At 45.7% G+C, this 24,633-nt stretch overlaps 1 protein-coding gene across 1 annotated transcript in view; it reads right to left on the bottom strand.

Annotated features, from left to right (window-relative positions):
- LOC109894815 (A-kinase anchor protein 6) overlaps window positions 1-24,633 on the bottom strand; it is a 180,977-nt gene that overhangs the window by 124,033 nt on the left and 32,311 nt on the right. Inside the window, exons 3-5 of the mRNA XM_031828242.1 lie at window positions 19,507-19,758; window positions 11,013-12,696; window positions 1,389-1,832 (exon numbers count right to left, since the gene is read on the bottom strand). Coding sequence (XP_031684102.1) covers window positions 1,389-1,832; window positions 11,013-12,696; window positions 19,507-19,758 — 2,380 coding nt within the window. The remainder of the gene's footprint in view (window positions 1-1,388; window positions 1,833-11,012; window positions 12,697-19,506; window positions 19,759-24,633) is intronic.

Genomic DNA, 24,633 nt, shown 5'->3' on the forward strand with positions numbered 1-24,633 from the left:
AGAGACAGAGAGAGGACAGAGAAAGAGAGGAGCGAAGAGACAGAGAGAGAGAAAGAGAAAGCGCGAGAGACAGAGATAGACAGAGAGAGAAAGACAGAGAGAGAGAGAGCGAGAGACAGAGAGAGACAGAGAGAGACAGAGAAAGAGAAAGATAGAGACAGAGAGAGACAGAGAGAGACAGAGAGAGACAGAGAAAGAGAGAGTGAGAGAGACAGAGAGAGACAGAGACAAAGAGAGACAGAGAGAGAAAGACAGAGAGAGAGAGAGACAGAGAGAGACAGAGAAAGAGAAAGAGAGAGCGAGAGAGCGAGAGAGCGAGCGAGACAGAGAGAGACAGAGAGAGACAGAGAAAGAGAAAGAGAGAGAGACAGAGAAAGAGAGAGCGAGAGAGACAGAGAGAGACAGAGAGAGACAGAGAAAGAGAAAGAGAGAGACAGAGACAGAGAAAGAGAAAGCGAGAGAGACAGAGAGAGACAGAGAGACAGAGAAAGAGAAAGAGAGAGAGCGAGAGAGACAGAGAGAGACAGAGAGAGAAAGACAGAGAGAGAGAGACAGAGAGACAGAGAGAGAAAGACAGAGAAAGAGAGAGCGAGAGAGACAGAGACAGAGAGAGACAGAGAGAGAAAGACAGAGAGAGAGAGAGACAGAGAGGGAGGATTGTCAGTGATGCCACATCCACAGACACTAAAGTCAATCTACAGCAGCGACTCCAGTCCTGTTGTTGTTTAGTGATATTTCACCTCTTGAGTTAAAACTACCAACATTGGGTTGAATTGATTCAAGGGCAAAACTTGATTTCAAAGGGAGAACATTTGATAGTTGAGGGTATACACATCAGTTTATACACACAAACAACGGGTTGATGGGGGAGATTTCCCGTCAGTAACATTGCCCTTGATCAGTTAGAGGTGCTTAGTCAAAGAGGGGAGGATGGAGGAGAGGCTTGCTGTGTGGTGTGTGACTACTGCCATCCGCTGGCCAGGAAAGGAAGCGACTTGATTCCAACACAGATTGACAACGGTCTCTCTTCACCTCCCTCCCTAGCATTCCTTTCCTCTCCCTGAGCAGAAGGACAGAGACAAGGACTGTGGCGGGCGCTGGCGCTGGCGGTAACTAGCGTGGTATTTCAGTAATTACTACCTCAGATCTGTTCATCCAGTGCTACAGCCCCTGGTGTACGGTGTATAGACGCAGTAAACCTTGACTCATTGAGTGGTGTTCAGTAATTGCATTCATGACCCCAGAATTCAATATGATTATATTTATCTCACTCTCCATGGCAGGCCTCCTGCTCATTATTTGACAGTGATGAAAATCAAAGATATTGATATAAATGACCTCTCTTCAGACGCGGATAGAGACCCAGTATTGACGTTTTTGGACCTGACTTCTTAGACAGGCTTTGATGTGGTTGTGGATGGCTGGGTCAGAGGCAGGATGGGGCTGGGTCTGAGGCAGGATGGGGCTGGGTCTGAGGCAGGATGGGGCTGGGTCAGAGGCAGGATGGGGCTGGGTCTGAGGCAGGATGGGGCTGGGTCTGAGGCAGGATGGGGCTGGGTCTGAGGCAGGATGGGGCTGGGTCTGAGGCAGGATGGGGCTGGGTCTGAGGCAGGATGGCGCTGGGTCTGAGGCAGGATGGGGCTGGGTCTGAGGCAGGATGGCGCTGGGTCTGAGGAAGGATGGGGCTGGGTCTGAGGCAGGATGGGGCTGGATCTGAGGCAGGATGAGGCTGGGTCTGAGGCAGGATGAGGCTAGGGCTGAGGAAGGATGGGTATGGGTCTGAGGCAGGATGAGGCTGGGTCTGAGGCAGGATGAGGCTGGGTCCTGGCAGGCTGGTACATAGGGTGTAGCATCAGTGTCATCCAAATTGCAGGGCCTGGATGGTGATGTTAGTGTAGTGGGGACTGATCATAGCCCAGGACCTACAGTATCTCAGTCACTAACAAACGCTATCCCTCCCCCTCTATTGTATACTTCTCTCTTACTCCCTCCCTCTTGCATATTTCTCTCTCGCACATCTCTGTCTCTCTCTCCCTCTCTCTCGCATCTCTCTCTCTCTCGTATCTCTCTCTCTTGCATCTCTGTCTCTCTCTCTCTCTCTCTCGTATCTATCTCTCTCTCTCTCTCGTATCTCTCTCTCTCTCGTATCTATCTCTCTCTCTCGCATCTCCCTCTCTCGCATCTCTCTCTCTCTCTCATATCTCTCTCTCTTGCATCTCTGTCTCTCTCTCTCTCTCGTATCTCTCTCTCTTGCATCTCTGTCTCTCTCTCTCTCTCGTATCTATCTCTCTCTCTCATATCTATCTCTCTCTCTCATATCTATCTCTCTCTCTCGTATCTATCTCTCTCTCTCGCATCTCCCTCTCTCGCATCTCTCTCGATCATATCTATCTCTCTCTCTCGTATCTATCTCTCTCTCTCCTATCTCCCTCTCTCGCATCTCTCTCTCTCTTGCATCTCTGTCTCTCTCTCTCTCTCTCTCTCCTATCTCTCTCTCTCGTATCTCTCTCTCTCTCGTATCTATCTCTCTCTCTCGCATCTCTCTCTCTCTCATATCTCTCTCTCTTGCATCTCTGTCTCTCTCTCTCTCTCGTATCTCTCTCTCTCTCGTATCTCTCTCAATTCAATTCAATTTACTTTATTGTCATGGCAAGTTCATTATTACTTACATTGACAAAGTATACATATCGAAAAATAAAAATATATATTTATATATAAAATATATATATATTTTAATTATAATAATAATAGTAGTAGTGGACATGGGAGTGGACATGGGATTACCATTAACAACAACTACAACAACAATATTAATGAGAACAACAATACATTCAAGCCATGGTAGTGGACCAGTGTCAACATGACTGAGAAGACACATGACGTGGTATGAAAGACAAAACAAAACAAGATGGGAAATATTATCGATGTTACTTTGCACTTTTCACTGGCTGTCCCTCAGGTTGTGGCAGGAGGACACATATTTGGCTGCCAAAACTGCACATTTAGGCTTTTCTTCTCTCTCTCTCTCTCTCTCTCTCTCTCTCTCTCTCTCTCTCTCTCTTTTGCATCTCTCGCTCTCGTATCTCTCTCATCTCTCTCTCACTTTCGCTTGCATCTCTCTCTCTCTTGCATATTTCTCTCTCTCTTGCATTTCTCTCCCTCTCTCTTTCTCATGTAAAAAAATACATTGCATGAATGTCCTGTCTGCGTGCAGTAGGCTAGCAGTAAGCTGCACATATTAGCCAGTGAGATAGGTACATTACAGCAGAATTGTCCCAGTCAATGGAAATCAACAGACACTGAGACTAGAACACAATCCCCCAGGACAGGGACATTATGTGCGTTTCCTTTTCATCCTCCCTCTCCACCAGTAAAGCTTTCAACCAAGATGAATACACAGCCCCTGGTCACAACAGCATTAACGGCAGGGCCTAGCGTGTCACAGAATGGGTTTGTGGGCCAGTGTAATGCGCCAGCCAGGCAGGCAGAAGGAAAAGCATATGAATAACATGAATGAACAACATCCCTTCTCTTCCCATCTATCCCCTCCGAACTTCTCCCAGGGAAAGAGAGAGGCAGAGAGAGAGAGAGAAAGAAAGAGAGAGACAGGCGGAGAAAGGAGAGAGATAAAAAAGAAGAGAGGAAGAGAGAGACAGAGACAGGAAGGATGGAGGGAAGGAAGGCTCTGCTCGTCAGGAGCGTCACACTTGACTAGGCCCCTGAGACGCTCCCAGTAGAACCTTCAGCTGCCAGCTGTCTGTTGCCATGAGGATGAAGTCATCTCCAGAGGCCCGCATGCTAATGTAATCAATCACCTCCCTGTGTGACACGTATCATCTCAGGTGGCGCGCCTGGCTGCCTCTCTCTCAGCCTCACAGCCTCAGCCCCAGCCTCACAGCCCCAAACTCAGCCTGGCTGCCTCTCTCTCAGCCTCACAGCCTTAGCTTTTCTCTCAGTCCCAGCCTCAGCCCCAGCCTCACAGCCCCAACCTCAGCCTGGCTGCCTCTCTCTCAGCCTCACAGCCTCAGCTTTTCTCTCAGTCCCAGCCTCACAGCCCCAACCTCAGCCTGCCTGTCTCTCTCTCAGCCTCACAGCCTCAGCTTTTCTCTCAGTCCCAGCCTCAGCCCCAGTCTCACAGCCCCAACCTCAGCCTGGCTGCCTCTCTCTCAGCCTCACAGCTTCTGCTTTTCTCTCAGTCCCAGCCTCAGCCCCAGCCTCACAGCTCCAATCTCAGCCTGGCTGTCTCTCTCTCAGCCTCACAGCCTCAGCTTTTCTCTCAGTCCCAGCCTCAGCCCCAGCCTCACAGTCCCAACCTCAGCCTGACTGTCTCTCACTCAGCCTCACAGCCTCAGCTTCTCTCCCAGCCTCACAGCCCCAATCTCAGCCTGGCTGCCTCTCTCTCAGCCTCACAGGCTCAGCATTTCTCTCAGTCCCAGCCTGGATGCCTCTTGCTCAGCCTCACAGCCTCAGCTTCTCTCACAGCCTCACAGCTCCAACCCCAGCCTGGCTGCCTCTCTCTCAGCCTCAGCTTCTCTCCCAGCCTCACAGCCCCAATCTCAGCCTGGCTGCCTCTCTCTCAGCATCAGCCTCTGTCTCAGTCTGAGCTTCAGCCTTGGGCAATATACCATTTATACCGTATACCGGGTATTTCGAAACAACTACAGTATTTTTCAGGGACTGCAGGGGTGCGTGCTATGCTTATAACTAGTTAAATATAGTTAAATATAACTATAAGAAATCTAATGTCAAATTAATTATATCCATCTCAGGGCTCCTGTTATGCATTTGGTTGGCTGACTTGCTAGGTAAGTGGCTAGATGTCAAGATGTCCAACTTCTTGGTTCCAGCAGAGATATTCAATCCCCTCCTGGATCAACATCTCTGTTGCCTAAATTGTTTTGTGCTTCCACCAATTTTTTTTATATACAGTTGAAGTCGGAAGTTTACATACACCTTTCATACACCCCACAGGGCGGGGTTCAGACCCAGGGTGGGGGTCAGACCCAGGGTGGGGTTCAGACCCAGGGACTCGAGCTTAATGATGAGCTTGGAGGGTACTATGGCGTTGAATGCTGAGCTGTAGTCAATAAACAGCATTCTTACATACAGTTGAAGTCGGACGTTTACATACACCTAAGCCAAATACATGTCAACTCAGTTTTTCACAATTCCTGACATTCAATTCTAGAAAAAATTCCCTGTCTTAGGTCAGTTAGGATCACCACTTTATTTTAAGAATGTGAAATGTCAGAATAATAGTAGAGAGAATGATTTATTTCAGCTTTTATTTCTTTCATCACATTCCCAGTTGGTCAGAAGTGTACTTACACTCAATTAGTACTTGGTAGCATTGCCATTCAATTGTTAAACTTGGGTCAAACGTTTCGGGTAGCCTTCCACAAGCTTCCCACAATAAGTTGGGTGAATTTTGGCCCATTCCTCCTGACAGAGCTGGTGTAACTGAGTCAGGTTTGTAGGCCTCCTTGCTCACTTTTTCAGTTCTGCCCACAGATTTTCTATAGGGTTTGAGGTCAGGGCTTTGTGATGGCCACTCTAATATCTTGACTTTGTTGTCCTTAAGCCATTTTGCCACAACTTTGAAAGTATGCTTGGGGTCATTGTCCATTTGGACCCATTTGCGACCAAGCTTTAACTTTAAGACTGATGTCTTGAGATGTTGCTTCAATATATCCACATAATTTCCCTACCTCATGATGCCATCTACTTTGTGAAGTGCACCAACCCCACAACATGATGCTGCCACCCCCGTGCTTCACGGTTGGGATGATGTTCTTTGGCTTGCAAGCCTCCCATTTTTCCTCCAAACATAACAATGGTCTTTATGGCAAACAGTTCTATTTTTGTTTCATCAGACCAGAGGACATTTCTCCAAAAAGTACGATCTTTGTCCCCATGTGCAGTTGCAAACCGTAGTCTGGCTTTTTTATGGCGGTTTTGGAGCAGTGACTTCTTCCTTGCTGAGCGGCCTTTCAGGTTATGTCAATATAGGACTCGTTTTACTATTGATATAGATACTTTTGTACCTGTTTTCTCCAGCATCTTCACAAGGTCCTTTGCTGTTGTTCTGTGATTGATTTGCATTTATCGCACCAAAGTACGTTCATCTCTAGGAGACCTGAGTGGTATGACGGCTGCATGGTCCCATGGTGTTTATACTTGCGTACTACTGTTTGTACAGATGAACGGGGTACCTTCAGGCGGTCGGAAATTGCTCCCAAGGATGAACCAGACTTGTGGAGGTCTACAATTTTTTTCTGAGGTCTTGGCTGATTTCTTTTGATTTTCCCATGATGTCAAGCAAAGAGGCACTGAGTTTGAACGTAGGCCTTGAAATACATCCACAGATACAACTCCAATTGACTCAAATTATGTCAATTAGCCTATTAGAAGCTTCTAAAGCCATGACATCATTTTCTGGAATTTTCCAAGCTGTTTAAAGGCAGATTCAACTTAGTGTATGTAGACTTCTGACCCACTGGAATTGTGATACAGTGAATTATAAGTGAAATAATCTGTCTGTAAACAATTGTTAGAGAAATGACTTGCGTCATGCACAAAGTAGATGTCCTATCCGACTTGCCAAAACTATAGTTTATTAACAAGACATTTGTGGAGTGGTTGAAAAATGAGTTTTAGTGACGGTGTATGTAAACTTCAGACTCCAACTGTACGTACATCTATTATTTTGTTTTAAATTGCACCCCTTGTTTGCACATTCGGTAATAACGTATACCCCGGTATGGTACAGAAACGGTATCACGGTATGAAAATCTGGATAGGTCAAACCCTACTCACAACCCCAGCCCTAACTTCTCTCTCTGTCCCAGCCTCAGTCCCAGGCCTAACTTCTCTCTCAGCCCCAGTCCTAACTTCTCTCTCAGTCCCAGCCTCAACCCCAGCCCTAACTTCTTTCTCAGTCCCAGCCTCAGTCCCAGCCCTAACTTCTCTCTCAGCCCCAGTCCTAACTTCTCTCTCAGTCTCAGCCTCAACCCCAGCCCTAACTTCTTTCTCAGTCCCAGCCTCAGCCCCAGCCCTAACTTCTCTCTCAGTCCCAGCCTCAGCCCTAACTTCTCTCTCATCCCCAGCCCTAACTTCTCTCTCTGTCCCAGCCTCAACCCCAGCCCTAACTTCTCTCTCAGTCCCAGCCTCAGTCCCAGCCTCAGTCCCAGCCCTAACTTCTCTCTCAGCCCCAGTCCTAACTTCTCTCTCAGTCTCAGCCTCAACCCCAGCCCTAACTTCTTTCTCAGTCCCAGCCTCAGCCCCAGCCCTAACTTCTCTCTCAGTCCCAGCCTCAGCCCTAACTTCTCTCTCATCCCCAGCCCTAACTTCTCTCTCTGTCCCAGCCTCAACCCCAGCCCTAACTTCTCTCTCAGCCCCAGCCCTAACTTCTCTCTCTGTCCCAGCCCTAACTTCTCTCTCAGCCCCAGCCCTAACTTCTCTCTCAGCCCCAGCCCTAACTTCTCTCTCAGCCCCAGCCCTAACTTCTCTCTCAGTCCCCGCCTCAGTCCCAGCCTCAGCCCCAGCCCTAACTTCTCTCTCAGTCCCAGCCTCAACCCCAGCCCTAACTTCTCTCTCAGTCCCAGCCTCAACCCCAGCCCTAACTTCTCTCTCAGTCCCAGCCCTAACTTCTCTCTCAGCCCCAGCCCTAACTTCTCTCTCAGTCCCAGCCTCAGTCCCAGCCTCAGCCCCAGCCCTAACTTCTCTCTCAGTCCCAGCCTCAACCCCAGCCCTAACTTCTCTCACAGTCCCAGCCTCAGCCCCAGCCCTAACTTCTCTCTCAGTCCCAGCCGTAACTTCTCTCTCAGTCCCAGCCCTAACTTCTCTCTCAGTCCCAGCCTCAGCCCTAACTTCTCTCTCAGTCCCAGCCCTAACTTCTCTCTCAGTCCCAGCCCTAACTTCTCTCTCAGTCCCAGCCTCAGTCCCAGCCCTAACTTCTCTCTCAGTCCCAGCCCTAACTTCTCTCTCAGTCTCAGCCCTAACTTCTCTCTCAGTCCCAGCCTCAGTCCCAGCCCTAACTTCTCTCTCAGTCCCAGCCCTAACTTCTCTCTCAGTCCCAGCCCTAACTTCTCTCTCAGTCCCAGCCTCAGCCCCAGCCCGAACTTCTCTCTCAGTCCCAGCCCTAACTTCTCTCTCAGTCCCAGCCCTAACTTCTCTCTCAGTCCCAGCCTCAGCCCCAGCCCTAACTTCTCTCTCAGTCCCAGCCCTAACTTCTCTCTCAGTCCCAGCCTCAGCCCCAGCCCTAACTTCTCTCTCAGTCCCAGCCCTAACTTCTCTCTCAGTCCCAGCCCTAACTTCTCTCTCAGTCCCAGCCTCACAACCCCAGCCTGGCTGCCTCTTTTTCAGCATCAGACTCAGTATCAGCTTCTGCCTCAGCCTCAGCCTTCCATCCTGATACAGAGAGGAGAAGGAGGAGAGGATATGCTAATCCTCAGATTGTACATGAACCATGGAGATGTCTGACTGTCTTGTACATATAATCCTATGTATTCGCCAAAGTGGCAACCTTAGCATCTAACACTCAGTAATAAGCAATGGAAAGATAAAAAGTGGGTTATGCATTACAGAATAATAATAACCATCATTTGATGTCAATTCCTTTTTTTCAATGCATAAAATGAACGCATTATATATGCAACAACATGTTGCTCTATTGATATGTGGGCATTGTAGAGGAGACGACGTGTGAATTCTATATTTTTTTCCCAAAGAGAAGAAAGTCATAATTTTCAGTTCCTGCCAGCAGGTGGCAATAAAACCCCACTGTGCTAATCAGGCTTTACCAACGGGAGAGAATTCACTATGTGACTCACTGACTAACAGTGGAGATAAATAGGAAGAGACCGTCTAGTCAACAGACTGAGAATGCGTCCCAAATGGCAGCCTATTCCCTATGTAGCGCACTACTTTTGACCAGGGCCCGTAATGCTCTGGTCAGAAGCATATAGGGAATAGGGAGCCATTTGAGACACAGAGTATTTACATGGCAGAGTAGCTACAGACCATGGGAAACTACCGACTGGACCCGACTGAAACTACAGATAACATTCAATATAACTTCAATCATATACTGTGGAGAATGTTAATACTAAAGGATTATACAGTACTAGTTATGTTCAGGTAGGATTCACAGGCTGGCTCGTATTAAACCCTACCAACATTGACATTGTCCAGGGCTGTGGAGAAAATGGCATTCAGACATCCCTGTGATGGCAGAGACCTGTGATGAACAGGATACCATGGAGTCACTCAGGACCGAGGCTCATCGGGGCTGAGGTTCACTGGCTACAGAGGAGAATATAATATCTCTGAAAGGCAGCAGCCTCTATTGAGGGCCCCTCATGTGTTAAAGAATGACTCAATAGTCTCTCTCTCGCTTTTCATACTGTCTGTCTGTCTGTCTGTCTGTCTCTGTCTCTCTCAATTTAAGGGGATTTATTGGCATAGGAAACATATGTTAACATTGCCAAAGCAAGTGAAATAAATAATAAACAAAAGTGAAATAAATATAAACAAATGTACAGTAAACATTACACTCACAAAGGTTCCAAAAGAATAAAGACTATTTACAGTGTTGTAATGATGTGCAAATAGTTAAAGTTCAAAAGGTAAAATAAATAAACTTAAATATAGGTTGTATTTACAATGGTGTTTGTTCTTCACTGGTTGCCCTTTTCTTGTGGCAACAGGTCACTAATCTTGCTGCTGTGATGACACACTATGGGAGCTTATCAAAATTGGATTTGTTTTCGAATTCTTTGTGGGTCTGTGTAATCTGAGGGAAATATGTGTCTCTAATATGGTCATACATTTGGCAGAAGGTTAGGAAGTGCCACCTCATTTTGTGGTCAGTGTGCACATAGCCTGTCTTCTCTTGAGAGCCAGGTCTGCCTTCGGCGGCCTTTCTCAATAGCAATGCTTACGGAGTCTGTACATACAGTAGTCAAAGGTTTCCTTACATTTTGGGTCAGTCACAGTGGTCAGGTATTCTGCCACTGTGTACTCTCTGTTTAGGGCCAAATAGCATTCTAGTTTTCTCCGTTTTTTTCCCTCTCTCTCTCTCTCTCTCTCTCTTTCTCTCTCTCTCTCTCCCCTATCTCTCATTACTTCTCTCTCTCTCTCTCTCTGAGTATATTGTCCTGCAGATTTCCTGGGTCTCTTACTCTCATCAAATCATCAATTAGCTCCCAGCTCCTTCAGAGACTTGATTACATGCTCTTCATTATTTACCTAATGGTCTAATTACATCGTTGGATGGGAGACATTAACATGAGAGGCAGGCGGGAGAAGGAAGGTCGCAAGGCACTGGTTAGTGGTTTCTACGAGGCTACTCTATGTGAGAGGAGAGAGGAGACAAGAGAGCAGCGTGTATCACGAAGCTTTTGATGTGCTGGCTGGCTTTGTTGTCAAGTTGGATTATTTTGATTATGTACATATCAGACTAGGATCAGAAGATACAGGTAGGCAGCATGCTTTCTATTTGGCAACAATTTGCTGAATGATCCTCAAAAGCAGGTTAAACCGTCTCCTCTGATGTGGAGGTATTAAAACACTGTCCAATAACTTCAATCCTCTGTCTGATGGTGGAGGAAACCTTTCCTTGTATGTTGTGTACTAATGTCATTTTACCATAAGCAGGGTGACAGCAATGACTGATCTGTTCATAAATCACTTCATCAATACTGCACCCGTCACTTAACAACTGACCTTTGAATATTATTATTATTATTTATTTTTTTACATCTCAGCAATTTAGCAGACGCTCTTATCCAGAGCGTCTTACAGTAGTGAGTGCAGGCATTTTCAGACTTTTTTTCGTAGCCACATGGGTCAATATGTGTTGACATTTGAATTCATATTAGACACCATCATTATGAGCGGGAAGGATTTAGCAACACTTTCTAGTTTGGGAATACATGAACGTTGGAGCCATCTACTGTCAATGTCAGGTAATAGAATAACCCATGCTTGAAACAACAGCATCGCAGTAAAACTGTGTGTGACAGAGGCTGTGTCTCTCCTTACCTCTATCTTGCCCCATATGTCTGGGTGGTTGTCGTGGTGCTGGATGTCATCCTGCAGCTGTTGGATGAGGGGTTTACACTGTGTCTCTATGTGGGGGGCCATGGAAGTGGTGGTGGGCTGCAGCAGTAACCTGTTGCTGTCTCCCCTTCTGGAGCCAGTAGAGCTCCCTCTGGTCTCCCCGGAGCTCCAGCCCCTGTTGTTGTCTCTCATCCTACTCTCCCCGGAGCTCCAGGCCTCGTCCTCAGACAGTAGGTCACTGAGGGGGCCCGACTCAAGGCTCTCATCCAGGGACGGAGCCATGTCGCTGGACGAGGTGGGTGAGAAATGCCCCATCCCCACCCGGAAGGGCCTCTTGTAGGGCTGTTGGAGGTTGGGGCTGCCCGGGCCCTCGCCCTCCCAGTCTGAGTTGACCTCAGTCAGCTCCCAGTCGTCCACATCCTGAATGGACTCGTGGTGTCCTCGGTGGCCGGGTCTCTGGGGCAGCGCTTTGGCCAGGGTCTCCAGCTTCATAGCCAGCATCTCTGTCTTCTTCAGCTGGGCGGGCAGAGCCAAGAACTCATCTGACCCAAACCATCGCTCCTCGCTGGGGTTAGGGCTAGCCTCGGCTAAGGCTTGGGCTTGGAGGTGCCGCTTGGGCCCCCGGGGCCCCTGGCGCTGGTTGATCCAGTCTGCTGCTTTTTTGAGGGGACTGGAGTCCTCGCTGGAGGCCTCGTCATGGGATTCGTGGTCCAAGGGTCCCCTCATGTGAGAAAGTAAGGGGCTGTTTGTGTCTCTGACTGTCTGTGGATCATCCATGTCCCTGTTGCATTCTCCAGTGCCTGAGAAGGGGATGGGGATGGGGGAGATGTCTTGGGGGAAATGGCCTCCCCGCCCTGCCTCTGAGGAGCTCCTCTGCAGGGGGATGTGAGCTCCAGCAGGGCCCCCCTGTCTCTGGTACCGTCCCGCCTCGCTCTGTCTGCTGGCCTGCAGGTTCCTGTCATTCATTGCATGCAGGCTGTTGTAGGACTGACTGGCGTTGCTGGGGTACACAGCGTCCAGCTCCAGCCAGAACTTGGAGCGATCTGGAGGGTCCAGGAGGGAGGGGGTGCTCCGGCTCAGGTCTGCCTGGAACTGAAGAGAGGAAGGCAGTGTGGATCTCCTCAGGCTGAGGCTGGTCTCAGCTTCTCCCTCCAGGTACATGGGCTTCTTCGGCAGGGAGGGCCGGGTGGGGGACACCTCGTTACTCACGCTGCCCTGGAGTGGGCGCTTGGAGAGCAGAGTGCTCTCGTTCTGGGGCGTGCCGCAGTGCATTGTGGTTCCTGGTGCAGGATTGTTGTCCTCTCCTCCGCTACAGAGTGTGTCTTTCAGTCTCTCTATGGAGGTCCCTGGCTCCTCCTCCTCCTGCTCTGGGACGACCCCTTGGTTCTGGTTCTGCTTGACCGTGATGGTCAGCAGATCCACACTCTGGATGAGCTCTGGGAAGTCTCTCTCCAGCCCGGGGTAGCTACACCGGGGATCCTGGCCTGGTCCCCTGGTACCCTCCTGGTCCTCACTGGGGCTGTAGTCGCTGAGCTCGTAGGCTGTGATGCCACAGTCCAGGGAGAAGTAGTCCTGACTGCACTTAATGGTCAGCTGGCCACAGTCGTCCACTTCAGTCAGAGCATCCAGGCGAGTCTGGGGGGGGGGGGGGGGGGGGCACGGAGGGGAGAGAAACATATGATTAACACACCACTTAAGTTAACTCTGAATATTCAAGTTACAATGCCTTAGAGGGACAATCTGCAGTTCAAAACAACAACAAAGCGCCAGCCACTGTTTTGGTAAACAGCTGAGGGATGGAGAAATGTAACCACTCCCAAATCACTAGACAAAGATATGGATACAATTACATCAAAATTATAGCTTTAACCATGTTTTGAAGCTATTCAGTGTTTATTTAAAATTGCTTACATTATATAGTAAAACAAGCTGATATTTTGGGTTCTGATAGGGTATGACTGTTGAACTAAGCTCATGAGGGATTTATACGTTATATTCTTCAATAATCAAAGGCTGCATAAAAGCATTTATGTATCAATCGCAGATTGCCTCTTTAAATAAACCAAAAGGGGTTGTGGTTTCCAACATAAAAGAGGAGCAACTCCTAAGAGTCTACATTATACTACAGTAAATCAAATTGCACATCCATGGAGTCATCAGCAGTAATTCCTGCATGGGCCACAGGGTGGTGTGCACTGCACTCTCTATGTAAAAGACACTGGATGGACAGTCTTTGATGTGTAACTTGGTCATTTTTTCTTTCTCTCAAAATGTTTCTCTCCATTTACCCGGTGTTTTATGTACACAGTGTGTGGGAGTTAGTCTCCTAAACAAAAAATGTATCAAAAGCTTAGCGTAGAGGCCAGGAGATCCAGTGGACGACTGAAGAGAACAGCATGTCCCGTGGACAGGCCAGGATATCCAGTGGACGACTGAAGAGAACAGCATGTCCCGTGGACAGGCCAGGATATCCAGTGGACGACTGAAGAGAACAGCATGTCCCGTGGACAGGCCAGGAGATCCAGTGGATGACTGAAGAGAACAGCATGTCCCGTGGACAGGCCAGGAGATCCAGTGAACACACACACACATCCTTTCATTGTTCTGTCTGTGCAATCATATCATTTAATAAGGCCTGCTCAGACACGGAACCTTAGCGGAACCTGCTTTGACTGCAGACACATTACTTCCCTTCCGTTTGGCATAAAATTGAATAAACAAAAAAAAAGAAGACAGTACACTAGGAAACAAAGAGACATTCTATAAAGGATGATATTAAAACACTTTGGAGCACCTTAGATAAAAAATTTGGCAAAAAGACGAACACAGCTCATTCATCACGAAACCCTCTGATATTGCCAACTACTTGAATTACTTTTTCCATTGGCAAGATTAGAACATTTAGACATGACATGCCAAAAACAAGCTCAACCTTCATAACCATGCATGCTTGACCAAATTATGAAAGACAAGCGTTGTAATGTTTTATTCTGTAAAGTGAGTGGGGATGAGGCAAAAACATGTATTGTTGTCTATCAATAATGACAAACCACCTGGGCCCTCATTTATCAACCGTGAATACATTTCTGACACAATTCTGGCATAGGTGGAGATTGTAGAATGTATAAATTATTGGGATTCATCACAGATTCTACATTATATTGACCAGATAATCTAGTGGCCGCTGTAACGATGAAAATACATTTCTTCAACAATGGAAGGCAGGTGAGAACATTCTAGCCAATGAGAGGGCAGATACGCATGTGAACAACAGGCACAACTCTGATATAAAGTGTTTTTTCTCAAAGTTGCCAGGATGTTAAATGCCCTACTTATATCAGTACACTCGTAAAAACCTAAGCATTACAAAACTTCTATTTGATCACATAAGCCACACACACGTAGCAAATAAGCAATTCTATTTTTTGTTAACCAAATTCGACACTGTCATTGACCTCCGAAGAAAAACTCCTCGCTTGGTGAAGTAAAAAAAACTCCACCTGCTGGAGAAGAATGATTTTGGGCCCAGTTATCCCTCGTTTCGCCTCTTCCTCTATTGATTTAGCAAACTGTCGCAAGTAACATAGACACTGAGTGTACAAAACATTAAGGACACCTTCTTAATATTGAGTTGCACCCCCCCCCCCCCCCCCTCGCCCTCAGAACAGCCTCAACTGATCAGGGCATGGACTCTACAAGACGTCAAAAGCGTTCCACAGGGATGCTGGCCCCAATGCTTCCCACAGTTGTGTCAAGTTGGCTGGATGTCATTTGGGTGGTGGATCATTCTTGATACACACAGGAAACTGTTTAGCGTGAAAAAGCTTGCAGTTCTTGACACAACCGGTGCACACAACCAGGGCACCAACTACCAATCCCTGTTCAAAAGCACTTCAATCTTCATCTTACCCATGCAGCCTCTGTGTGCCACACATACACAATCCATGTGTCAATTGTCTCCATATTTAAAAATCCTCCTTTAACCCGTCTCCCCCCATTCATCTACACTGATTAACCTTCACCTGGATTTGTATACTCAGAGAACAAATGTTTTCAATGACAATGACATCCTCATTTGCTGTATGATTTGAAGATGTTGGAACTGGGCCATGATAGTAAAAACAAAAGACAATGGCAAATGTGATCATATATCTGTTGAGGTGTGGATAGAATGACGCAGTGACTTTTCCAAAACTAAAAAATGCGAGTGTCAAAACACTGACCGCGCAATTTCGAACAATTCAAAAGTAAATGCTACAGTCCACACCATTTTGTTTATCAATCCATTATTGTGTTTCTATCTCCTGCCTTGGTGTGAGCTCTGACATGAAATAGGATATGATGTCGGTGCTCCTAATCCTATTGCACAGCAATACTGTAGCCTACCCATACAGTCAAGCATGCTTGGCTATTGAATGAGCGATTGATAAATGGTAGCCTACTATTTGTTGTGTAGCGGGAATCATTTAAAGTTATGTCAGAAAAGGAGCTACATGTAATATGATTATGATTTAGGCCTATAGAATAAAAGTCCAATAAATAGACGACATACTGCAATGCGATCTCTTTACCAATGGCAAATGCATCTGTTTTATCATTAGGCCCCTGTTTTAATATTTTTATTCGTTTACCATTATTATAATTCCAGTGGTGTTAAGACAACTTCTACTTTTACTTGACTACATTCCTAAAGAAAATAATGTGCTTTTTCCTCCATACATTTGGCACCCTGGCACCCAAAAGCACTCGTTACATTTTTAATGCTTAGCAGGAAAGGAAAATGGTCCAATTCATGCATGTATCAATTGAATATGCCTGGTAATCTCTACTGCCGCTGATCTAGTGGACTCACTAAACACAAATGCTTCGTATGTAAATAATGTCTGAGTGTTGGAGTGTGCCCCTGGCTATCGGTAAAAATATATATATATGAAAATTGTGCCGTCTTGTTTGCTTAATATAATGAATTTCAAATTATTTATACATTTACTTTTGATACTTACGTATATTTAAAGCCAAATACTTTGACTTTTACTTAAGTAAAAGGTCAATTTTAGGGTTAATTTTACTTTTACTTGAGTCATTTTCATATTGAGGTATTTTTACTTTTACTCAAATATGACAATTGGGTACTTTTTCTCCCAAATCCAGATAGCTAATGTTCTCAAAGAGCTGCAAAATCTGGACCCCTACAAATCAGCCGGGCTAGACAATCTGGACCCTCTCTTTCTAAAATGATCTGCCAAAATTGTTGCAACCTATTACTAGCCTGTTCAACCTCTCTTTCGTATCATCTGAGATCCCCAAAAATTAGAAAGCTGCCGCGGTCATCCCCCTCTTCAAGGGGGTGTCACTCTAGACCCAAACTGCTACAGACCTACATCCATCCTGCCCTGCCTTTCTAAAGTCTTCGAAAGCCAGACAGACAAACAGATCACCGACCATTTCGAATCCCACCGTACCTTCTCCGCTATGCAATCTGGCTTCTGAGCTGGTCATGGGTGCACCTCAGCCACACTCAAGGTCCTAAACGATATCATAACTGCCATTGATAAGAGACAATTCTGTGCAGCCGTATTCATCGACCTGGCCAAGGCTTTCGACTCTGTCAATCACCACATTTTTATCGGCAGACTCAACAGCCTTGGTTTCTCAAATGACTGCCTAGCCTGGTTCACCAAATACTTCTCTGATAGAGTTCCGTGTGTCAAATTGGAGGGCCTGCTGGTGATTCTCTGATCCACCTCTACGCAGACTACACCATTCTGTATACTTCTAGCCCTTCTTTGGACACTGTGCTAACTAACCTCCAGACAAGCTTCAATGCCATACAACACTCCTTCCGTGGCCTCCAACTGCTCTTAAATGCAAGTAAAACTAAATGCATGCTCTTCAACCGATCGCTGCCCGCACCTGCCCGCCTGTCCAGTATCACTACTCTGGACGGTTCTGACTTAGAATATGTGGACAACTAGGTGTACCTAGGTGTCTGGTTAGACTGTAAACTCTCCTTCCAGACCCACATTAAGCATCTCCAATCCAAAATTAAATCTAGAATTGGCTTTCTATTTCGCAACAAAGCATCCTTCACTCATGCTGCCAAACGAACCCTGGTAAAACTGACTATCCTACCGATTCTTGACTTCGGGCGATGTCATTTACAAAATAGCCTCCAACACTCTACTCAATTAATTGGATGCAGTCTATCACAGTGCCATCCATTTTGTCACCAAAGCCCCATATACTACCCACCACTGCAACCTGTATGCTCTCGCTGGCTGGCCCTCGCTTCATACTCGTCGCCAAACTCACTGGATCCAGGGCATCTACAAGTCTTAGCTAGGTAAAGCCCCGCCTTGTATCAGTTCACTGGTCACCATAGCAGCACCTACACGCAGTACGCGCTCCAGCAGGTATATTTCACTGGTCACCCCCAAAGCCAATTCCTACATTGGCCGCTTTTCCTTCCAGTTCTCTGCTTCCAATGACTGGAACGAACTGCAAAAATCGCTGAAGCTGGAGACTCTTATCTCCCTCACTAACTTCAAGCACCAGCTGTCAGAGCAGCTCACAGATCATTGCACCTGTACATAGCCCATCTGTAAATAGCCCATCTGTAAATAGCCCATCCAACTACCTCATCCCCATACTGTATTTATTTATTTATTTATTTGCTCCTTTGCACCCCAGTATCTCTACTTGCACATTCATCTTCTGCACATCTATCACTCCAATGTTTAATTGCTATATCATAATTACCTCGCCACTATGGCCTATTTATTGCCTTACCGCTCTTATCTTACCTCATTTGCACACACTGTATATATACTTTTTTTCCTACTGTATTATTGACTGTATGTTTGTTTATTCCATGCATAACTCTGTGTTGTTGTTTGTGTCGCACTGCTTTGCTTTATCTTGGCCAGGTCGCAGTTGTAAATGAGAACTTGTTCTCAACTAGCCTATCTGGTTAAATAAAGGTGGGAAAAAAAGAAAAAAAAATCCCCCAAACGAACAATAAGCTTGAAATTTGGTTTGAAATACAGTTGATCAAGCTTTCTCGTAGTTAAGCGCACGCATGTTTTTAGATTTGTGTGGAAGATACGCATACTTTCCCATCAAGTTCAACGTTTACTAATACAAACCTTTGCGGAAAACTGCCGCGCGCAAGGTTTAAAGTGTTTTTTGTGCGCATGCACGTAGATAAATGAGGCCCTTGGTACTGACAACTTGAATGGAGAATTACTGAGGATGTTACCGGACTATATTGACACTCCTATTTGCCATCTGGGTCTTTCCATTTTATTTCAGCAAGCCACATCCACCATCTCAGATTTTTCTGAAATGGTTTCTGTTGTTAGAAAGAAACAGATAAGCATTCCTGCAACATTATTTTATTGAAAGACAATTTGAAGTCTAAGAAATAAAGTTCATTGATGGCACCCAACTTGGCCATTTCAATTGATAGGATGCATATAATATTCAATCCTAGAAGGTGTTTGTGCTGATGTCAAAATGAGGGGAATTGTACAAAACCAACTCATAAGCGATTGGATCATCTCTAACCAATCAGAGTATCAAAGCCAATGACGTCATTCATGATTTGTGTAACCCGTCTCTGGCCCAACCCATTGGTTTCTGGGACCAATCAGAATGACCAGAATGTTTTCACATTCTACAAGACGTCAAGGAGGAAAGCAAATCCAGACTCATCCTGGAGAAGAAACACTAGTGGGCGTGGCTTTTGGCCAGAGTGATGTGGATGGGTAGTCAACTCACTAACTATTTCCAAGGATGCAGAAGCTTTAAAGCCCCAATGCAGATGTTTTTATCTCAATATAAAATCATTTCTGGGTAACAATTAAGTACCTTATTGTAATAGTTTTCCATAAAATTATTTTAAAAAAGAAACAAAAATAGCTTTTTAGCAAAAAACTATTTCTCAAGACATAATTTTGCTAGGACTGTCTGGGCATGCCCTGAGTGGGGAGGGACTGGGATATGTCATCTGAAAAATAAACTAGCTGTTATTGGCAGAGAGGTTTGTAACCTTTTAGTTGTAGTTTTTTATTGGTCTATATTAACTTAAACCGCCAGGGGATGTCACCAGTCAAACCAAAACTTGCAGACCTGGTGATCATTAATAACGAAGAGGAACAGAGATTTATGAACTGGATACCACACTGTACAAATGTATCTTTCAATCAATTGTTTAATTTGCCATTATCATTTTGTACAAGTGTTCTTTATGCTTATGCTTATTCAATAAGAAATTGAACCCCCCCCCCAAACAAAAAGCTGTTGTGTGTATTGTAGACTAGTGCATGCCAGGGTTGTGTAGCCTATATAAATCTGTCGGGTGTAGTTCAGGCTAACTATAGTTGTGTAGAACTGTACAGTAGTAGTACATGTACAGTTGTAGTAGAGGTTGTGTGTACTATTTACCTGGTCGTGGTCCTGGGAGAAGGCCTGGAGGATGTCTGTCTGTCGGGTGTAGTTTCCGTTGGAGTCCTGGAGGCCCTGCAGCAGCCTCTCCTTCAGTACCAGGACAGAGACACGGAGCTGGTGCCACAGCAGCTGGACACAGCGGATGTCCACGATGATGTTCACAGAGTAGGACAGCAGCTTCAGAGAGAACTCGGTCTCCAGCAACGCGTGGATCTGCTCTACATGGTCCGAGATGTCCTCGCAAATGTCCTACACACACACACACACACACACACACACACACACACACACCATTTTTAAGAGAGAGAGTTTTCACTATGTACCACAATACTTGTTACACTTACAGATGTAATTACACAGGAATGACATCACTAATGTAACTGTTAGCTCACTCTTTTTCACGCAATACAAAACGTACACATTTCAATCAAAGTATCTATAGGCTGCCAGTGTACGCACCCTGAAGTGGACTCGGCATGTCACATAGCTTTTAGGAGAACCGGAGAGAAATCAATCCTGAGATGAGAAGTCTTTGTATATGCTGAACTACAACAACAACAACAACAACAAAAATCTCGAAATAAACTTGGAAGTTATCAGACTCAATACGGAGCAGACAAACATGTTAGGATTGTGAGTCCCACTGCCAGGACAGTAAAAGCAGAAGCAGGTGACGATTAAGTCATTTAAGTTCCATCTTTAAAATATGAGTCAAAGTCACAAGAATGGAGTATTTATATCTACACATAGCGCACATTGCAGAGAAAATGGATACCCTTGAGAACAACCATGGCCTACCATTACTGATGGCACCATCCACTTCCACGGTAGCATATGACTCTTAGCCAATGCTAACCATTTCCTGAATAGAAGCAGGTGGCTCATGGTTAGTACTGACAACATGGTTGCATGGACATAGTCAGCATTCAATAGGGCGCGAATACCAAATGTACCAGTGACAGCTCGTCTGATCTGGACCTAACTGGTCAGTCTCGGCACAATGACAACTCCATGACAACTGACCCCGTCCCACCCAGCCCCTCCCTAGCACAGCTGCTGGCCCATCCTGGCTAGGACTGGACTGTCAAGCCAGACTCATACTGTACCAGAGGAGGCTGGTAGGAGGAGCTATAGGAGGACGGGCTCATTGTAACGGAACAGAGTCAAACACGTTGTTTTCGTGTGTTTGATGTGTTTGGTACCATACCCATTCATTCCATTCCAGCCATTAAAATGAGCCCGTCCTCCTATATCTCCTCCGACCAGCCTCCTCTGTACTGTATTTACAGTGACAGACAGTGGATATACTGTAGCAATGATGATAGGAGAAACTGATTCAGATACTGTACTGAACACTGAAAAGTTACTGAATAAATATATTCCCTTCGGCCAATTACACACTACAGCAACACAATCATACACAATACTGCCCCATTTACTTATTACAGGCTAACGATGAATGATATTTGATATGAAACGAAGGGGAGGACTGGCAGCATGTCAGTGCAGCGACACCCAGGGTAATACTGGTCTATCTCAGGAACAGAATAATAGTGTCTGTCTAAGCCTGCCTAACTCCCACCCTGTCACCATGGTGCTGAGGGCACAATGCAGGCTGGGATGGGCAGGGAAATTTAATATTAAGATGCTAATTTCAGCCTTCCAACAGCCTTTCTTAAAACCTCTCCTCACCCTCAGCTCTGCTGCTGAAAATACTGCTGAGACATCTCATCTCCAAGAGAGCAACTTCCTCTTCCTCTTTCCTCTAGTTCAAGGACTAGGGTGAAGTTTCCCTAAGACAGTGATCTTGAGTCAATTTTGACATTCTCTCACTAACAGTTAAGGTTAGGATTTGGGGAGAGGAAACTCACCCTAGATGTGTACCTAGGGCCAACTTCACCCCAGAGCCCTGTTCTGAGGGGTTTCAATATGGCAGCCATCTTGGATGATACTTCCTTACAGTAGTGATATTACTGATATTGAATAAATGAGTTTCTACTGCAGCACCACAGCCCACGTTTGGCCGCATCTGTTTAGTCAGGCTCTGGTTGACCTTTACCCCCTCCACCAGTCCTGGGGTGAGACTCGGGGACAGTGTTGGAATCAGCTGCTGACTCACTATGACAGATGTGTTCCTACCCAACACTTTGACAGATGCCCTCCTACCCTAACACCAGACCAGATTCCTACCAGGAAACAACTGAAAGTTGTTTACATCAGAGTGGAAGGTTATTGAGGAGATTATCATAACAGCAGTAGGTTAGGCAGCAGTAGGCTAGGCCACTGAAACTGCATTAGGTTAGGCAGCAGTAGGCTAGGCCGCTGAAACAGCAGTAGGTTAGGCCGCAGTAGGCTAGGCCGCTGAAACAGCAGTAGGTTAGGCAGCAGTAGGCTAGGCCGCTGAAACAGCAGTAGGTTAGGCAGCAGTAGGCTAGGCCGCTGACACAGCAGTAGGTTAGGCAGCAGTAGGCTAGGCCGCTGAAACAGCAGTAGGTTAGGCAGCAGTAGGCTAGGCCGCTGAAACAGTAGTAGGTTAGGCAGCAGTAGGCTAGGCCGCTGACCGCAGTTAAATTCTTTGTGACTGTTCACGGTAATCTCCTTTTATGCACTCTGAACATACGTTGGTAGTACCATCAGGTCCTAATGGCCTGGTACTCATGGCTCTATTGTCCCTCTAACCACTCTTAAATCAATGCAAAATGCAATCGAAAATCACATAAACACTTATCATCAAAACAGTATAGTGTTTTTAAGAGAGCAAGCTTTTTTTGCAACTTTCTCAAATCATCAATAGTCTATAGTCGCATCATGCAGCCCATATATGTCTTGATTTCTAAGACATTCTAAGACAAGGTTTGTATCATTCACAACCAAAGTTGCCAAATAACTCTAAATCTAGCATACAGGACCTGTTTCAAATGATAACTTTTTTACGCTCAACATAGTCACTTCATATGCGCACTCGCTCCGGAATGGGAAAAATATCCTTTCCATTTTATTAATCTAAGTTCAATAATATTCTTCTTACTATAAAATCATATAAAATAAAATAATGTCACAGGACTTATTAGCATATCTTGTCTGCTAAATGAACAAGCCTACAGCCCATGGCATGGAGCATAGCCAGATAACATACAGTAGACCAACTCATATTCTGCTCTTCTGGAATCAATTTTCTTCCTAACATAATGTCTCTTTAGACCTGCCTAGAATTAATCATGGATTTATTGTGATGGTGTATAATAAATTGATGAATTATACTTTTTTTAATGTAGATGTTCCAAAAGCGTGTATGTGGCTTGTAAGCGTGGAGGCCTGGAGATGCTAAACATGTTTATGTTAATTAACGGTCAATTACCGTGAGACTGAGAGGCTTTTACATGACAATAACCAGCTGACAAAATGGAATGACCGCCAAAGGCTCTATTTAGATCAGGGAAAAAATGAATTGAACGTGCTCTTGACCTGTCCTGTCCCCCAGCGCCAGGCAGGCAGGGTCTCCATAACAACAGGTCTAACAACAGAACATGGCTGTGGTTCCTGTGCCAGAGGTATCTTGGCTCTGTCGCTTCCTGGTCTCCAAATAACACGGCATCTCTGAATGTAGGTCAAACACATAGCCAACGCACCACTACCATCGATTGACTGGGCTCCACTCAACTCCAAAATAAACATACCGTACAGTACTGGTCACAGGGGAATACAGAATGGTTAAAAATATCAGGGAAGGATCATAAAATGTATTTCCTGGTAAGTCTTTCAACAGCAGTTCACCTCCAGCTAACACAGGAAACGCTCCATTAAAGTATCTGCATGACCTGTCAGCTAACCTGTCAATAGGGCATATAAGGTGAAACTATCACGTCTAAGTGTTATCAGCTATGCAATATGTCCTATTATTACGAACCACACAATTGCTACAAAGACATACAAATCCAATGCAATTAGTTATGTATGGGTCTTCGATACGCAGCAGATTTATATTCACAAGATAACAGACAAAAACATCATGAAATTAAAGCAACCCTTCAAAGTGAATACCCTATGGCTCTGGTTAGCATTTGAAAAGATGTTGAATAATTGAAGCTACTTAAAAGAAACTCATGACATTTCACCGCTGCTGTTTAAAGGTATTGTACTGCTGTCACTTTGCAGCATGCTCACGACTGACTTTGATGACAAAAGCACACACACACACACACACACACACTTTTGTTCACTAGTATAAAGTCCAACTGTAATTGCGATAACGTTAACTATCCCCAAACACAGTAACCACCATCAAGATGGTTCTGAGTCTGGTCTGAGTCTGACCATTCCGAATCAAATATTGTCCAGAGGCCTCTTTACAAAACACCTCCTGTTCAAAGATCATGTGGTTATACAACCCATTCATTAACAATTCCTTCTCATATTGTCCAAATCCAAGAGTTCTATCCAGCCTTACCTGTCACAGACGTGAGATAGTCTCTGGGTTTTCCTCTACACTATTCTGATGAAAGTTTCATTCAAAGCAAAGTCAACCAGTACTGTCTAGCTGTGTTCAGTACCTCTGACTACTGGTATCAGAGCTTGTCTATCATGTAGAAGGTTCTGGTTGGTGTGAGTGTCTCTCTCTATCCACACTGACCTGAATCTCTCACTGGAGGAGAAGGACAGGGTTGGGCTCCCTCCCCTCTCACAACACTAGGGGGGTTATTTTAGGCTTTGACCTCACCCTCCTCTCTGAGTTAACCCAACCCCCCCGCCAAGTGGGTGCAGCTGCCACAGGGGGCAGTGGGTGGGGTGTAGAGGGGGTGTAGGGGGAGTTCAAGGGTATCTGAGTCATTTCTACTGCCCTGTGATTCTAGTCCTTGTTTGTTAAATCACTTGTTTCAAATGTTGTTGCATAACTTTACAAAGAAGTTCATGCAAAACGGTAGAAGGCGACATCACACATCTCTTATACTACATGGCAGGTTTGTGCAAGCAATCTCTGTACATGCTATAATTAGGGCAAAAAGGCCCGAGGGGGTGTGGTATATGGCCAATATACCACGGCTAAGTGTTGTTCTTTCGCACGATGCAACGCGGAGTGCCTGGACACAGTCCTTATATTGGACATATATCACAAACCCCCGAGGT

Source organism: Oncorhynchus kisutch, linkage group LG7 (assembly GCF_002021735.2).
Source record: "Oncorhynchus kisutch isolate 150728-3 linkage group LG7, Okis_V2, whole genome shotgun sequence".
NCBI lineage: Eukaryota > Metazoa > Chordata > Actinopteri > Salmoniformes > Salmonidae > Oncorhynchus > Oncorhynchus kisutch.